This window comes from Typopeltis vanoorti, chromosome 18 (assembly GCF_054136105.1).
Source record: "Typopeltis vanoorti isolate ZY-2024b chromosome 18, IOZ_Tvanoo_1.0, whole genome shotgun sequence".
Lineage (NCBI taxonomy): Eukaryota > Metazoa > Arthropoda > Arachnida > Uropygi > Thelyphonidae > Typopeltis > Typopeltis vanoorti.
In genome coordinates this window covers 84,357,447-84,376,775 of record NC_143566.1, presented here as the reverse complement: position 1 = coordinate 84,376,775, position 19,329 = coordinate 84,357,447, and the positions used below count along the sequence as shown (strand labels likewise).

The 19,329-nt window shown below is 36.2% G+C and overlaps 1 protein-coding gene across 1 annotated transcript in view; it reads left to right on the top strand.

Annotated features, from left to right (window-relative positions):
• The window catches only part of LOC150096875 (ganglioside-induced differentiation-associated protein 1-like), an 82,620-nt gene extending 63,903 nt beyond the window's left edge, over positions 1-18,717 (top strand). Inside the window, exons 4-6 of the mRNA XM_090408515.1 lie at positions 1,058-1,231; positions 13,900-14,100; positions 17,368-18,717. Coding sequence (XP_090264641.1) covers positions 1,058-1,231; positions 13,900-14,100; positions 17,368-17,666 — 674 coding nt within the window. The 3' untranslated portion in view covers positions 17,667-18,717. The remainder of the gene's footprint in view (positions 1-1,057; positions 1,232-13,899; positions 14,101-17,367) is intronic.
• Positions 18,718-19,329: the final 612 nt, after the last annotated feature.

Genomic DNA, 19,329 nt, shown 5'->3' with positions numbered 1-19,329 from the left:
AATTTTTCATATATTCCTTGTAACTCTTTGTAAAAGGAATCATTTTCTTTTTCATTTCCTTCTTCAGGGGTATACACTCCAATAACTGTTAAATTTTCTTTATTTAATTTTAATCGCACTTCTAATATTCTTTCATTCCAGTACGTATAATGAGTTATTTTTGCTTTAATTGATTTATGAATCCAAATCATTACACCAGCTTTTGCATGTATTTGTTTGTCCACTCCACTATATATGATATTGTAGTTAGCTGTTTTTTTCGTTCCTTTAAGTTTCTTTTTTGTTTCTGTAAGAACTGCAATTTCTATATTTTCGTCATTTAAAATTTTATCTAATTCTTCTTTATGTGCTATGCTTCTAATGTTCCATGTAGCATATTTCACTACGTTTTTCTTTTCCCAAAGGTACTTAACTTTTTCCAGTTTGCAGTCGTTTCCCATGTTTTTTGTCCGGTTTGGATTTCGTTGAGACTTGAAAGTAATATATTTCCCTATGTCAAGTGACCAGCATAACAATAGGTATCCTAGTGTTGGTGCTGCCATCTTAAGACAACTAGGCTTGCCTTTTTTTATTTTTTATAGTAGATAGTGGAAACTACAGTTTGAGAAGAAAGAGTCACCCCCCTCACCCTCGAATTGCTCTAATAGCACGGGCGGGGGGAATGAGAAATAAGAGAGAGTAGAGGGAAAGAAGAGTAGAAACCAGTCTCCAAATATGATATACCAAGTGTATATTGTACGAAGTAAGATCAGGTCTAGCTTGGGTATCTCGGGTTTGCCATGCCCATACTCACCAATGTGAGCCCCTGAGAGACCTGAGCCCCTATGATCATTTCCTCTGTAAAAACAGGCTGAGTTTTTAGAACATAACTTAAAGAGTGCACTGATAAATGCCTCAATTTATCTTTGTAATTTATAATCTAATTCAGTGCTTTCAATTTAAAGGCAGTGTTTGTATTGTTGAAACAATTTTAACAAAGATAGAACACCTCTTCTTCCCTTCTGAACGGAATGCTATTTTAGAATTATGATGCAGGTCATAAATTTTTAATTTTCAGGAAATACACCTCATCTTCTTCCTGAAAAAGGTACAGAACAAGCACAGAAAGTAGATCAGATGAGGAAACTTTTGGATGCTATTCCATTTTCTACTATTACTTTTGGCACAGTGTATTTTCCAGATCTGGCAGTCAACTCAACAATGTCCCCACAAGAAAGAAAATTTCGATCAAGTTTGTATATCCTTTGTTATATTCTTTCTGTAGTTATATTTAAATCTGATATAATAATGTATAATATTGATTTATTAGACTGTTGATGTAATTTTGTTTTTACATTCCCTTCCATGAAGGATCGTAAAGCTTGCACAGGTTAAGAGTTGGATAATCCAGAAATGCTGCTTGCACAACATCACACACTTTTTTATTATTTTTTTCCCAAGCCACTTCAGGCCTCTAATATTAAAGCAGGATTTTTAAATTCATAAAACTGCTGTAATCTGATCCCAGTGCTCTAAATCATTGATAGCCATGAGCTCTGCTTCTGGTGATGAACTAAGAATGGAATCTGGTTGCCCCCTGATTTCTTAAGGTTAGTTGTTATCACATGAGGTCAGAGTGCTCTCTTTGGAATAAAAAAAAAAAAAAAAAGTGTCACAGAATTTTTTTTTTTTTTATGGTTCTGTGACCATATGTCCTCAGACAAAATTATTTTATCAAGACACGTGCATTCTCTTGCATGTCACTTCGTAAGATAATTTTTAAAGCTTTTCTGCCAGCAGTAAAGTGATGATATATATATATTTTATTTCTAGAGTGAATAAATTACTTATTGGGTCATTTATAAATAGAAATCACATAGGAGGATTGTAATAGGCAGGATCACTTGCTTGTAATTATTGATGTAAAGATGTCAAGACTATAAAGGGGTTAACTTCCTGAGTCCATGTCAGAGTTCTGATTTTTTTATTTTTGCAAACAACTTTACTAGCTGAATAGCTCAATTTTTTCTTCTTTGCCATTTGGTTCTCGTTTTCAAATGCTTTCATTTTTTTTTTTTTTTTTTTAAGAAAAATATTTGTATATATTAGTCTACAGTTTATCTCTGAAAGGTGCTGCATATCATAGGAACTTTTGAGTCATAGTGTAACAGTGACTGAGAATAGTGGTTACTGTAATATTATTAGAAGAGAATACCAAATAGGGAAAAAGCTTATTCTTGCTTGTCAGGGAACACTTAGACTGGTATATTTATGATGCATTTGAATTCCTATTCAGAACAGATTTGAGACAGTGTAGTATATAATTGACCTAACATAATTGACATAGTGAAACCTAGCTGTCAGAGACTGTAGTAACTGGAATCAAGTGCAAAGGATATAGTATTTTTAGGAAGCCCAGAAGAGATTAGGAGAGTGGAGAGGGTACTATGGGAATGAGGCATAGAAGTTACAGAAGCTGTCTCCCACTTGGCACTGTTATAATGCCAAACTACTCTTGTATGGGAGTGGCTGTGTAAACGTTGTTTCATGGGGGAAGAGATGAGCACTAGATTGTGGTCAGAATTACCTAGAGGAGCCCACTACATTCACTGTGTATTTGGAAGGGTCATTGGTGAGAAAGAGACCTAGGGTGTTTGGGGAATGGTTTGTGTTATCAGGTATTCTGGTTGGCATCTGAACAAGTTGTGTAAGGTCGTTAGTGACTGCAGATGTTTCAGCACCTCTGCCTGCAAGATCTGTACAGCTGGAGGAGGAAAGCCAGTTGGTGTTGTGGACATTAAAATCTCCTAGGAGGACGATTTCACTGTTGGGAAATTGGGACTGGAGGAAATCAATTTTTAAGGAGAGGAGATTAAAGAGATCAGAGTGGTTGGTTGCATTAGGGGAGTGATAGAGACAGCAGATGAATTTGACTGAGTGGGGAAGGGATATTTTCAACCAAAGAAGGTCAAAGTTGGGTGATTCTAGGTTGGGTGTTCTCTGGCAAGGTATGTCATAGCGGATGTATGCTACACCCTCTTAACTCCTTTCACCACCCTTGGGGCGAAAGGAGTTGAGAGTGTGTAGTTTGGAAGGTTGAGATGAATAGTGCTGGGGAAGGTGAGATTTGAGTTTCTGCCAGAAAGAGTAGGTGGGGTTTGGTAGACTGAAGATGGTAGTGGACACTATTAAGGTTGGAGTTTAAGCCATGGATGTTGGTGAAGTAGATATGCAAGGTTCTGTGAGGCATATGTTTGACTACAAGGGTCTTGCACATTTCCAATGCAGTGCCTGCATACTGTCTCCATAGTGGCTTCTTGTGGCATCACTTAATTTTTGCTCTAATTTGTTTGTTGTTGATGATCCGACTGTTGTCTCCATTTTGACGTTTTTCTTAGAAGATAGTGTCCTTTTTCCCTCTGGGCAAATGGTAGGTCTGGAGGAAATCGAGCATGTATGCGAGATTGGGGCAAGTGTCTCTGAACTTGTTGTTGATCGCTGTTATTAATTGTTTTGGACGATGGTCCAAAAATGATATGTTTAGACTCAATGTAGCATTGTTCTGCTAATTTTTGTTTTTTACCTCCATCGAGTCTTGTACCGTCGATGCAATTAGGTCATGGAGTACATTCAGAGGGAAGAGTGAACTTGCGTCGAGGTGTTGGTACCCTTACTCCTTAGTACCTGCTGTTAAGATTTCTGTTTAATGATTGATTTGAGTGAAAAATACTTGCAATCAAATGCAGGAGCACAAGTTTAGAGTAGCTTATTTCTATAGAGTAGCACATCAGAAGGGATCTCAATTAAGAATGTGACTCTTTTGCCATCAGTTGGTGACAGTGATCATGCCATACTATTCTAGGAAGTAGCTAACTATGTGGATATTTCAGTTAGGATAGGTTATATGGTGAACTACAGGCAAATACTATTTCATCGTATACCGTATTTTTCCATGTATAAGACAATACTTTCTTCTAAAATTTTTAGACCAAAAATTGGGGGTCGTCTTATACATGGGGGGATAACCGGTTGAGAGACCTGTGGTTGCCATGACGAAACTGGTGGTACCTTGTCTCGACAAACAGGCTTCCGCCAATCACTAGCCTTTGTTATCTCTGTCAATTGATGTCATTAATGGCTGATTCTGTATAAACCAATCAGAACTCTGAAAACATTAATACATCTGCAACTCATTGGCGGGATAAGTTAATGCATTAACAATATTTTCAGCACTAGCCCATAAAAAATGTCAAAAATAAAAAATGATTGTCATATTCTTCAAAATTCAAGTTAAAAGTCATCAGTCACGCAAAAGAACATGGAAATAAAGCTTCTGAGTATATGATTAGACAGTAAAGAAAACAGGAAGAACAACTACTCAAGATGCCAAAAAAGAAGAGGGCCTTAAGAAGAAACCCAGCAAAATTTCTAAACTTAGAGCAGAGGCTTAAGACTTGGATTATGGAGCAGCACCAGAGTGAAATGTGTGTGTTAACCAAGCTTATTCACTAAAAGAAAAAAATTTTTGCAAGAGAAATGAACATTGTTGATTTCACAGGAAAGGCAAAATGATGTCTCAACTTCACGAGGAGAGAAGGGTTGGCCATGAGAACACGAACCAAGTTAGCCCAGAAAATGCCAGCAGCTTATGAGGATAAAATCCAACAGTTTTACTCCTATGTCATAAAATTTTGGAAAAAATATACTTTTGAACCAAGTCAGATTGCAAACATGGATGAGGTGCCTCTCAATTTTGATGTGCCTTCCAACAGAACTGTTGATAAGAAAGGGGTCAAAACAAGTGGTCATAAAAGACACACTATACTGCTGTGCAGATGGTACCAAACTACTTCCTATGCTCATTTTTAAGAGGAAAATGTATCCTAAAGAGAGCATACCATCTGGCATTCTTGTCTAAGTTCATGAGAATGGCTGGATGAATGAAGAGATCATGGCTATTTGGTTTGCAAAGATTGGTCCAGAAGACCTGGAGGGTTCTCAAAGAGGCCAGCTCTGCTCGTGTTTGATCAGTTCCGAGTACATTTAACAGAAAAGACAAAAAGGGTTGCAGTGGATTTGCGAACACAGTAGCAGTTATTCCTGGTGGACTTACAGGTCAGCTACAGCCACTAGATATTTCTGTCAACAAGCCCTTCAAAGCTCTGATGAAAGAAGAATGTAATAAATAGATGCAAAAAGTAGGTAATAACTTGTCACCGACAGGAAGAGTGAAAAAACTAACCATTACTGAGGTATGCAAACGGGTCCTAAACTCATGGAATGGAGTCAGGCAAGAAGTGGTTGCAAAATCCTTCAAGAAATGTGGAATTTCTTGAAGGATTCCATTTCTCCTCGATTACATATTTCTCCTAGATTACATAAAAGAAACATAGAACAAAATTGGAATAAACTCACATAGGCTCTGTCATTAGGGTCGTGTACTCATTCAAGGTTCTGCTCCAGAGTTCTCAGACTTTTCTTCTGTCTCAGGCCTTAGATTTTTTTTTCTACAGTGTCTTGCTTCACCTGCGTCTCATCAGGGATTGTTGGCAGGGTTTCGGAATGCTGATCTCCTGCACTCATGGGCTCGGATGAAGGGGATCCAACATGCAGAGCTTATGCAGTCTCGTTTAGATAGCAATGCATTCTTCTCCAGGCACTGAAGTCTGCTCTTCGGTTATTAGCTTCCGATAATCTCCCACAGCCAATTCCTAGATCTAGACAGCCTCAGGTGGACCAGCTTCCCTCTCTTCTCTGCTTCTCCCCGACTTCTGGTGTGCCCTAGCTGTATAGTCGTGTCCTCTATTTTGACTGCCGATCTCTCATGTTCTCCTCGACGCCCTTTTATTTCCCCTTCTCCGGGACCTTGTACGAAGGGTTGAGACTCCCGAAGAATTTGGTGTGACTTTTGATCTGTTATTAAAGCCGACTATTTCTTTCTTCTCCTAGTGCACTTCTGAAATCAGATTTGTCAGACAACGGAACCTTGTCTGATCCGTGCCAACCCTTTTAACAATGACCTTGATGGTTTGCATACACAGAGCTTGTGAGCAAAGCACTTAGTTAAAACAATAACATACAGTTTTCAGTTACACAGCATTTTCTCTTGTTGCTAATTTTAAACATTCTTTGTTTACTACATTTGAGCAGGTTAACTTAGAACAATAACATACAGTTTCCAGTGACAGCATTTACTCTTGTTGTTACTAATTTTAGCCATTCTTTGTTTACTACATTTTGAGTAGGTTAATTTTCCATCAGAAAATATACCTTTTTTTATACAATGTTTATTTTTATAACACAAATGTTTGAGATGAGACCTCTGTAAAAATATGTAAAGCACTTGTAAAATTCTAAGCTACATCGAATTTTACACTGTCACCAGGTTTATGTAACATGGTGCACAGCATTGCTACTACATTGGCTGAAGAAACAGAGGTACATGAAAATGAAGTTGAAGAGCTGCTGCATAACCCGATAAGAATTTGGCATTAGGTACAGAAGGGATATTGGCATGTAGCTAAAGGAATGTTCAGACAAATTGGCCAGGCCCTTGATATATTATTATTATTACATGGCATCTTCAAGGGGTCGAAAAACTCATCGAGGGAGGGCGCCTACTCTACAGCTCTCCCTCTCCATCACTCAATCCACCAACTATAGCAAACCGCATCATCTACACCTATGATTATATATGTTTATATAACTTTAGTCTCAACTCAGGAAAGATCCCACGAGAATAGAAAGAATGTGTAATAGTTCCTTTGTATAAAGATAGTGCATTGCACTACCAACCTATCTTATCAGTATCTCTGGAGTGGTGGTGAAGATTTTAGTAAAGTTGGTAAGAATTCGCATAATGAAATGGGTTGATAGACAAGGTATACTTTGCAGAGAAGCATGAGTTTATTAAAGAGAGGTCATGTTTTAGCAATTTACTAATATTTTATAATTATGTTATAGCTGAGTTGGATAAAGAGAAGGGATACACTGTCATACTGTTGGACTTTGCTAAGGCATTTGATAGAATGCCACATGAAAGGATGTTGCATAAATAAACTGAAGAATATGGGATTGAAATATAAACTGTTGACTTAGATAAGTTGATGGCTGATGGACGAGTAGCATATGAGTGTGGTGTGAATCCACCAGATTTAAGGTGACTGATGAAATACTCCAGGGATCAGTTCTTTTATTATTATTATGATTATTATTATCCTAAGACCCTTTGAGTCGAAGACTCATCTAGGAGGTCCTTAAACACACTCAAATTCTCTGCAGACACTTGGACTTTTGTTGTTCATTCTATACAGCAGTTACAAAATGATTTGAATAGGCTGGAACTATGGGCAAATGATAATGTCTTTCAGTTCAATGTTAATAAGTGTAAAGTTATCACGTTATGCACTGGTGTGATGAAATTTCAAACAGCATATTATATTGGTGGGATTGCACCAGAAGAATCTGATGAAGGTGAGGATTTTGGTGGATAGGAATTTGAAGTTCAAGGTCACATTGCAAAAATTGTAAATACAACTTTGAGTATGTTGAAAAAGACTATATGTAGGAATAGGAAGGTATTTTGCCTCTTTACAAGGCCTTGATACAACTACTGCACCTGGACTACTGTGCACAGATTTGATCTCCCAGGTTTGGAAGAGGTATAAAGAATCTATGGAAAGGGTGCAAAGAAGAGTTAGAAGATGTTGTCAAGATTATAGAATGCAGTTTTATGAGGACTGCAGACACAGCCAGGAAAAAGAGGGGTGATATGATAGAAGTCTATAAACTTCTGAAAAGATGTTATAGGATATCAACTGATGAAGAGAAGACAAAGGAACATCTGTGGAAGTTAAGGGAAGGGTCATTAAGGTTGAAATAATGCCAAAGTCATATTTTCATATACGAGTAGCCCAAAGGGTGTCGCACCTAATTATTAAAATACTCTGGATTAGCGATACTGATGAGACCTCAATAAAGATCAAAACTAGTCTGTGTAGTGACCTTTCCCATAATGCATAGCATTATACATACCCTTAAGGATATGTGCATTGCATTATGGGATACTAAGGCAAGTGATTTGAAGTCATTAGCTTCTATATACGAGTTGCCCCAGTCCTGAAAATACTTCAGGCGCAAACTTCGTTTGCTTACACTTGAATAAAGGACTAAACCAAGTCTATAATTTCATGGTATCTTTAATTTATATTTATAGTATAACCAAGTGGAAAAACTTTCTAGAGTGTTGATGATGTTGGATAGATGAAAATGGGATAATCTATGGGGGACAGCATGATTTTGTGAAGGGTAGATCATGCCTCAGTAACTTGCTCACGTTCTATAACACAGTGACGACTGAACTGGATAAGGGTAATGGGTTTACAGTGATTCTACTGGACCTTGCTAAAGCCTTTGATTGAATACCACATGGAATTCTAATCAGTAAACTGCAGCATATGAGAATGGATATAGGGTTGGTGAGATGGCTAGGAGAGTGGTTCATACAGAGATATCAGAGAGTGGTTTATTCAGGAGTAGAGTCCAAAAGACGGCCTGTGACTAGCAGTGTGCCACAGGGTTCTGTTCTTGGACTGCTACTGTTTAATTTGTTCATTAACGATATAGGAAAGGATCTGAGAGGAACTGTGCATTTTTTTGCGGATGATGCAAAGTTAGATAGAGCAATAGTGAATGCTCAGGATGTCAAAATTTTTCAGGATGATTTGGATAGTTTGGAGGACTTAGCTAAGGAGAATGGATGTCAATTAATGTGGAAAAATGTAAGGTTTTGCATTTTGGGGTGAAAAGATTAGCAGCAGTATATCACATTGGTGGAACTGTACTCCAGGAGATTGACGAGATCAGTGATTTGGGAGTGTTGGTGGATAGGGAGTTGAAGTTTAGGGGACACATTCCAAAAGTGGCAAAATCAGCTCATCAAATCACTTGGTTGCTGAAAAACACTTTAACGAGCAGAGACAAACAGGTTATTGTTCCTCTGTATTGAGCCTTGATGAGACCTGTTAGATCCTGAATGGAGAGCTTTACAAGTAAATTCTTTATTCAGGACTTAACATGATAACTACTACTAATTAAGGAGATATCTGCACATCAGCTAATAATTATGAAGTATTGTTTTATGTTATGTAATAATGTGTAGTCCATGTGTGCCATATAGAGAGAGATTGTTAGGTTATTTGTAATTCCCATGTAAGCTGTCTAGTACACTGCGATATTCTGAGATAGTTATAAGTAGTAATCCGGAATAATCGCGTATAATCTGTACGAGTCGAGCGTAGCGATGGAGGCTATACCTACGTGGAAAAATGACGTCAGAGCGGCTACCTAGAATAATGTAACCTGACAGGTTAGGGAGAGTGTAGGATCACCCAAGGGGCATGAACGATGGGGTTCGTGGGTGAAAACCACATCGAATAGAGGGCGCCGGAATAGGGCGAATAAAAGACGAAGCATGCTGTTTTAGGGGTCTTTTTGACCTTTTGATCTTTGGTTGCTGGATTAGAGTTTTAGGGGGAGTTGGTTGGAGGATTCGTGAGAGCGGTGGGCCGACTACGGTAATAACGGACGGCAGGTTCTTGAGAATGCTTGAAGATTTTCAAGCAGAGCTGATCACAGAGCGGTAGACAGCATTCAACAGTTGGAAACGATTAGAAGAAAAAGCGTAGTACATCACCAGGTGCAAAGACGGCCGAAGAATATGCAGTAAGGTAATCCAGACCTACATGAGATGGCGGCATGAAATCTGAAAAGATCCGGTAATGTAAGAGTTTTCGTTCTATGTTAAGATTCGTTTAGAAGAACAAGAAATTTGTGTGCATTGTAACTAAAGGACACTAGTAGAGAACTTTTAGTGAGAATTTCACTGAATTAATTAAGCCCTTGTGGAACAAAGAAGAGTTGTTAATAGGCAGTAATTTGTGAATGACTAGACTTGCTTAAATGAAATTAAGAATTAAGATAATTATTGATAGAGTATTAATGAAAGTGTTCAATGCGTATTCTGTGAATAACTTGTGAAAGGAATTATATAGTAGTAGTATTATGCTTAAACCTAATCTTATCCTTTCATAATTGAAGGATCTTTTCAGATTTCATGCCACCATCTCATGTAGGTCTGGATTACCTTACTGCATATTCTTCGGCCATCTTTGCGCCTGGCGATGTACTACGCTTTTTCTTCTAATCGTTTCCAACTGTTGTGTGCTGTCTACCGCTCCGCAGGAAACTTTCTCCAATGGGACATTCTGTTAAGGCTCGATTCCACATAAGCCGTCATATCGTGATCAGCTTTGCTTGAAAATCTTCAAGCATTCTCAAGAAAAGAACCTGCCGTCTGTCATTACTGTAGTCGGCCCACCGCTCTCTCACGAATCCTCCAACCAACTCCCCCTAAAACTCTAATCCAGCAACCAAAGATCAAAAGGTCAAAAAGCCCCCCCCAAAATGGCGTGCTTTGTCTTTTATTCGCCCTATTCAGGCACCCTCTATTCGATGTGGTTTTCGCCCATGAATCCCATCGTTCATGACCCTTGGGTGATCCTACTCTCCCTAACCTGTCAGGTTACATTATTCTAGGTAGCCGCTCTGACGTCATTTTTCCACGTAGGTATAGCCTCCATCGCTATGTTCGACTCGTACAGATTATATGCGATTATTCCGGATTACTACTTATAACTTTCTCAGAATATCGCAGTGTACTAGACAGCTTACATGGGAATTACAAATAACCTAACAATAACTGTCTCTATATAGCACACATGGACTACACATTATTACATACCATAAAACAATACTTCATAATTATTAGCTGATGTGCAGATATCTCCTTAATTAGTAGTAGTTATCATGTTAAGTCCTGAATAAAGAATTTACTTATAAAGCTCTCCATTCAGGATCTAAAAGGCCCCATCTAGACTACTGTGCCTAGATATGGGCGCCAGGGTTTCTTCTCGATGGGAATGAGGTGGAGAGGATCCAAAGATGAGTGACCAAGATAATAGCAGGACTATGGGATGAACCTTATGAGAACAGGTTGAAGATTTGTGGACTGCAGAAATTGGTTGATAGGTGGAAAAGGGGTGATATGATTGAGACATTCAAATTACTGAAGGGTTTCTATAAGATTAATCCTGAAGATATTTTTGAGAATAGGACTAATGGTGAGAGGACTAGGGACCATCCATGGAAGCTTGATAAGAGTGTGGTTAGCAAGGGTGTTAGAGCTAGGTTATTTACTTGGAGAGCGGTAAATGAGTGGAATAAGCTGCCAGAGTCTGTTGTGGGTGCCATGACTGTAAATGAGTTCAAGGTGAAGTATGATAGATACTGTGTGAATGTTGAATAGTTGTTCTTGACATGATGTTGGGCCTCCCTCGATGAGTCTAAGGACTCCTTGGAGCTGCCCGTAATAATAATAATTTATCTGAGGATAAATAGCTGACATTAGAAATATCTCGATTAAAAGAAATTATTAGAAAATCAACCAGAGAATTAGAAAAAGTGGAAAAACCTTTAACTAAACTTGGGCAGGATAAGAAAAGGATCAGAACAAAAACAGGCAGGAAAGCACTGAACATGGTAATCATAATATTAATAACAACAAGGTAAGTCAGTTATATGGTGATTCAATCTTAAACTTTGCACTTGCTGAGGGAGTTACCACTTCTAGTTTCCCAGGGGTGAAAATTAAAGGTAAACGTAATTGAAAAACAAAAAAGTAAAGTAAGAGAGATGGTAGTTCTGGTGGGTACTAATAATTTAAGTAGTGACAAAGAAACTTCTGTTGGAAGAGGCGAGAAAGAAATGAGAGAGTAAAAATTGTAGGTTTGCTACCCAGATATGACAGTACTAAGTTAAGAAAGAGGGCAATGATAGCAAATGATTTCATGTGTAGGCTGAGTAGAAGAAATGGCTGCAAAATTTTAGATGTGTGGAGTGAGGTTGATGGCAGAAAAGACTTGTATAAGATGGATGGCCTGCACTTGAATTCATTTGGCATCAGTAGCCTGTAAAAATTACTTCTTGGTATGAGACCTAATGCAGAGAGTCAGGGAAACCAAATCATCAAGGGAGGAATGGGAAAAATGTGTGTGAAAGTTCAGTTATGGTATGCAAATATGATAAAGATATTAATGTCTTTGAACATGGTTATATATGTGGCGAAGGGGTGGAAAAGATGCTCTGGGGAGGGAAAAGAGACAGTTCTACAACAAGGCCAAATAGATTGCATATCTAATTATGAGAATAGGCTAGGTGGTAATTTATTATGTCTATACACAAATGCTAAGAGCATCAGAAACAAAGGGGTTAAGTTCATTGCTTTATAGAATGTGATGTGACCTAAGATTGTTGGTCTTAGTGAAACCTGGCTATCAGAATCTGATATGGTAACTGGGATTAAGTGTAATAGGTATAGTATTTTTAGGAATGACAGAAGAGATAGAAGAGGAGGAGGAAGAGTACTACTAATGATATCAGATGACTTAAGTCCAATTAGAATAGAAATTCAAGAAAACAATGTTGGTAACAATGTCCCATGTAGCGGTGAGTGTGAGTCTATCTGGTGTGAAGTGGAGGCTAACTAAATGAAATATATGGTGGGGTGTTGCTACAGACCTGGAGGCTCAGGCCAAACGAGTGATCATTATTGGTGACTTTAATTTTTCAAACATTAATTGGTTAGATGAACAATCTCATGATAAGAAAGAAGAGGATTTTATTGAATTGTTGTGAGACAAGTTTCTCAAGCAGCATGTGAAAAAAAGGAAATCGAGGTCAAAGAGTGTTGGATTTGCTCATAGTGTCAGAAGGGGTCACTGTTAAGAATATGGCTATTTTACCACCACTTGGTGAAATGATAATGCTGCGCTTTCTTGGAAAGTATCTAATTGTATTGATGCTCTGATTAGAAAAGGTTACATGCTGAACTACAGAGCTCGAAATTATGATCAACTTAGGAGAATACTATCTTTTGTCCCATGGTATCAGTTACTGAATGGGAACAATGTCAGCAATGCATGGAAATCTTTGAAAAATTGCTTAAATAAGGTGGTATCTTAATGTATCATTAAGATATCATATAGAGTTTGAAGACTAAATAAGTTGGAAGTGAAATGGATGTGCAATCTTATTAAGCAAGAGTTCCACAAGAAGATGATGTGGAAAGAATATCATGGGAATAAGAGTGAGAGGAGTTATGAACTATAAAACTCAGGGCAGGAAAGTATGTTGTTAGGAAAGCTAAATCAGAGTATGAAAATAAATTGGCCATGCAAGCTAAGGCAATCCAAAAGAATTTTATTATTATGTCATAAGCAAAAGAAAGAATGAACATCAAAGAATAACTTTATTGAATGCAGATGGTACTCTAGCATCGGAAGCTAATGAGATTGTTCAATTAATGAGTGCTCACATTGCTAAGATATATCAACCGAGTGTATGTAAAGTAATGCACAGTGCTATTGCTACATTGGATGACGAATTAAAGGTTTGTGAAAATGAAGAGCTATTGCATGATATGGATATGAATTTATCACTATTTATTCCTGATTATTATCACAAGATAATAATCAGGAATATGAGCCCTTTGCTAAAGGAATGGTCAGCCTTATTGGCTAGGATGTGATATGATAGAGAGGTCTATGAACGAATGGGGTGTTATAGGATATTGTCTGATGTAATTTTTCGTTATATGGAAGGTGGGGGAGAGAACATGGGGGAGCATCCATGGAAGTTAAGTTTGTTCACAGTCAAGAAAGGGGTAAGAGCTAGGTTTTTCTCATGGGTAATGGTTTTATATAAAACCATTAAAAAACTCAATATTATAACCTTCTGCTTTGAACAGTATTAAATTATTGATGAGTAAGATTGCTCTTTTATTCTTTTTTTTTAATTTTTTAGTGATTGTGCCTAAACTATTGGAACTTCTTGATGATGTAGCCGTCAGACATCCAGAATTTAAAGCACATTATATAGCAAAGAAACAAATTATAGAAACTAAATTCTTACCAATGCAGCAGAAGGAAACAGTTAGTAAAGCAATTGAAGAAGTTGAAAAAGTGTTAGATGTAGTAGAAGAGGAGTTGGCATCACATACAGAAGGTAATATTATTTGAAATATATTTTATAGTATTATTTTTAGTTAAATGTAATAGGTGTAAGGGTGGCAGCTTTGGGGGCCCCAAGCCAACATATTTTCCTTTAGTGTTTTAAAATAATTAATGTTTTCAGTAAACATCATAAAAATCTTGATTATTTTAAGCGAAAATTTTTTTCAAAACAATTATTACATTTTAATAATTTTGAACAGCGTGCACTATCTGCGCTTTAAATAATGCCTCAATACCAATGTCGGCGCTAGTTGACAAGCTTTGTATTTTGAACAGCGCACGCTATCTATGCTTTAAATTAAACCGCATTACCAGTGTCGGCGCACGGCGCTGTTGACAGCTTCGAGGCCACGAAAACTGATTGCATTGCCGAGATAGGAAGTTTCGCCTGGTTGCTCCTTAACTTCATTTGTGATTGAATCGTGTAAGAGTGAGGCGTTTGTTTCAAAAATAACTTTTTAGTGTGACTTTTCATGTTTTCATCATTTGAGTGTAGTGCAAGTAAAAAAAAAACTTTGTAAAATTGTAAAAAAATAAAAAATAAATAAATAAAAAGTTTTATTATTTATCATCCTTTAACAGGCAGAAAAATCCAGAAGTTCAAAAAATTCAAAAGCACAAAATTTCATTTATTTGCCACCTAACTTTTATTTTTTTTTGGGGTGTCCCTAAATATAATTTGCCTAGGGGCCCCAACTATCCTTAATCCACCACTGGGTGGTCGAGTTGTTATTGTTGGAAAATGATCATATATTGTAGAGGATGATTTAAAATATATTGTGGAAGCATAATATTCACCCATCCATCTGTTCATTGGACATCAGTAGTTGCCATATGGTCACTCAGATGCTTGGTGATGTGCCACTCAACTCCTCGCCATGTGGTCCTGTTGTATGTTTTTCTGGAGGCTTCAACTCTCTGAAGATCAATCACTCCTGACACACCACTTATCCACCTGTATATAACCCCAAGGGGTGTTCAGGTTACTATGCATGGAACTATATGATTAAGTTTACATTATTATTAATCTCCTATCAACCATCTTCCTCCAAATCAATCTGTTATTTGTGAGCATTCCAATATTGTCATATCTAATATTTCATGCTTCTAAGGCACTTGACTGAATCAATCCACCTTTTCTCTGGGTCTCTTTCCTGCCATCTTTGCATTAAACACCTGTTTTGCTAACCTTTCTTCACCCATTCTATTTAAGTGACCATACCAGCTTAGATTAGCTCTACTGACATATTCTTAAATGCTAATAATGTCAAGTTCCTTTCTAATATCTTCATTTTTAATATGATTCTGCCATTGATGCCATCAGTTCACTTCCCTAATTTTTCTCAGAACCCTCATATCTGTGGTCTCGTCTTTGATCAAGTGCTTTATTTCAAACCCAACTCTCATATCCATAACTTAAAACTGGTTTGAACACTGTCTTGTATACTGCTAGTTTGGTGTTTTGGCTAATTTCTCTCTTATTCCATATAAATTTATTCAGCTGGCTACCCACCATACCAACTTTGCCTGTTCTGTTTATGTCTGTTTCCAGATTTATTTTGCCATCTTCACTAAAAACTGTACCTAAACAGCTGAAATATTTTACTTGTTCTATAGGTTCTCCATTCAGAATGCAGTTGTGTTCAATATTTCAATAAATTATTTTCATATTTTTGGTCATTTTATTGCTGATTTTCATGCCAAATTTGTTTCAGCTATTATTTAGTTTAGTTAGAGAATCCTGAAGACTTGCACTAGATGTGTTTGGGAGTACAACGTTATCTGCATAAAGCAAAGAACTAAGTTTGATATCTTTGATTGTAATATCAGGATTAATGTCACTTTCTTTCATAATACAATCCATATAGATGATGAATATAACTGGAGATAATGTGCATCCTTATCTTACACCTGATTTTACATCAAACCATTCCCCTGTATTTCCTTCAATTCTAGCTACTGACTGACAACTTAAATATAGACTATGTATTGTTCTGTATAATGTTTCATTCACACCATATTATTGGAGTTTTTTGAAAAGTTTTTCGCACACTTTCTCAATTATTTGTCAGAAAGTGAAAATCTGATCTTGACAGCCTCTATTTGGCCCGAACCCAGTTTGTTTTTCTCCAAGTTTCTCTTCCACAGTCTTTCTGAACCCCTTTTCAAGTATGCTTACATAAATCTTACTGGAACAACATTTAGTAGAGAAATTCCTCTGTAATTTTCACATTCAGTTTAATTCCCCCCCCCCCCTTTTTTTTTTATAGATGGGTACTATGAGAGCGCTATTCCAATCATTGGGAATTTATTTAAATAAATTTTTGATGGCTTTTTTCTACCTCAAGTATTGATATGTACTCCTCTCTGCTTGGTTCATTTAACAGTTTTAAAGTAATTATTCCAGATATCTAAGATATCCTTATCTTCAGTTTTTAATGTCACCTTTATCATCTTTGATTCCTTTTACAGTGCTCTTTCCTCCATTTCTAAGCTTCTTCAATAGCTTCCAGAACATTTTACCACCTTCATGATATTTATTTTCTGTATTCTTAGCAAAGTCTTCTCATGGCTTTTGTTTAGCTACTTTTACACACAGCTTAACTCTCTTACATTTTTCTCTGTATCTTTTAGGGAATCTGCCAGCTTATTTGCAAGGAACTTTTGGTATGCTTTTCTTCTTTTCCAGGGCTGCTTCTTGTGTTCACCATGGTGTTCTTATTTTTCTATCCATGCAGACAACTTCACCTCTCTAGCTGAATTAATGTCTTCTTCAGAGTTTGCCACTGTGACTTCTAGATTTGGTTTTTGTTTTCAATTTGTTTCATTTTTTTTTCAATAATGTTTGTATACAGAAATAAAACATCTGGTTGGAAACTAGAGATCAGAGATATGAGAGTTATGAAGAAAATTAAGAAAGTGAACACATTGATGGTAGAAGCATATTAAAAATAAAGATATAGGAAGGAACTTAACATTGTTAACATTCAAGAATGTGTTAGCAGAGCTAATCTTAGGTGATATAATGGGAGGGAAGGGAAATGAAGCATGTTGAGTTGCAGTTTGTCCAGTAAAAGTTAGTATACAGTATTCTGTACACTGCACACTCTTAAAGATAATATTCAGGAAGTCATGATGATGATACAGTTTGTAAAATATTATATATTTTGTAAAGGGATTTTCACTCATTCTGTATAAAGTGTATATTTCTAGCATTTTTACTTTTAGGGTTAACATTAAACATTTTCTTTCATTGCAGATAAAGCAGATTGGTGGCTCTGTTCAGATAAATTCACAATTCCTGATATTACTTTAACCATACTGCTGAATCGACTTCAGTATGTTGGACTCTGGGATCACTATTTTGCAAATGAAAAGCGACCTCATCTTGAAAATTACTATAATCGAGTACAGCAGAAAGATTCATTTAAGAAGACTTTTGGTCCAGAACCAAGTTTAGGAAATGTACTTCCTGGAGGATCCAAATGTTTAGTTGCTGCAACTTTACTTCTTGGTGCTGTAGCTGCAGGTGCAATTGTATATCATCGTATAAAATAGAATTATATAGGTGCCTCTTGTGATATATTTTATCTCTGAAAGAGTTTGGTTAATCCCATTGTTTTAAGATGTAGATAGCATAATGAATTTAATGTAGTATATATTTGATATATAATTTTATATTTTTAAATAAGTAGATTTATTTTTGCTACCTCAAGTTATCTTTGGATGTCTACTTTCATTTAATTTAGGTTTCTTGTTTCTGAAATCTGATTGTTTTCCCTCCATTTCCCTATCTTAGAATGATAGTGGATTTCTTTGCTAGGTTTTTATCATACTCTACATGTATTTGTCTCCTGCTGATATAGAATTTTTCATTTCAGTACATTTCTTTAGATGTTAACTGTTCTTGGAGAATTCTTTTGAGTAAGTAATACTCTAGTATATTAGTATTTTTATAGTAAATATGATCAAAATTTAGTGCTTTTTTTTCCTTGAAGAATTAAGCGTTGATGAATTTGCATGTTCTATGAGTGAATATGGATATATGAAAAATTGCTGCATTAAACTTCTTGATTACACTGAAACATACACACAGTAAACAGCTATTAAATTATTTAAACTATCTAATAAAACTATATTAAATTTGCAAAAATTTCTTTAGAAATTGATATCAGCAATTAAAATGGCAAACATTAGAAGGTATGATGCAGTTAATTAAACAAATTACATCACAGTAAAAAACTTAGAACAATGTTCTGGTTTTTTTTTTAAAAAAAACATGTTCTATTCTAAAATATTACTGTGGAAGAAAGAGCATATGAGATAACAGTTGTTTGCTGTATAAAATGAATCAATATCTAGTCATTTGATAACTGCTCAATATCTGACCTACATTAAACCGATTCATCTCCACTGACTGTCTTGATATCTGTCTACTAGCTGCTGTTTTATCAAGTGACCAGTTTGTAGTATAAGCTGGATAATGAATGGCAGTTTGTCTTTGTAATAAATAATATTTTGAATTGGACTATACATGCAAATGACTTCAAATATGTCAAGTGTGATGTATATTTAATTTGCAATTAAACTTGAATATACTGAAATTTAATTCACACTATTTTGTATAAATCTCCCCATGTATTGTACAAAATCATGTAATTATAGGCACATCCCAAGTTTACAACTAAGACGTATTCCTGAAATTTGGAACTAATATTATTAAAATGTTTCCCATAAAAATAATGTAGTTAGGGAGTACTTTAGTGTAGCTACATAAGCTGACATACTCAGAAAAATTAAAGACTGAAACTTAAACTTACGTGAAATAAATTTATTAGTTGTAAAATTTTTACTTAAATATATCCTAGGCATCCTCAGCAAATTACAATATAGTTGTTTATTTAGAAAATAATATCTAACTAGTTTTACTCGCACGAAAATATATAAAAACAGATAATAGCAAAGTTGTCTAAATTGCTGAAAAATCTTTACAAAAGAAGATAAATTGATTCCTCCTAAAACACAAATGTGAAGTCACATGCTATGTGTTAGCTGTCATCACTCAAAGACTGGAGGTGACTGTTGGGAAAATGGGGTTGGAGATTTTGAGCATAAAAGAAAAAACTATCTGATCTGGCCAACCACACCTCATTCAGCAGCCATACAGTAAACTAGGATATTTCCACTGTGCCATCTTTAGAAGGGAGTTTTTAGTCCAGAA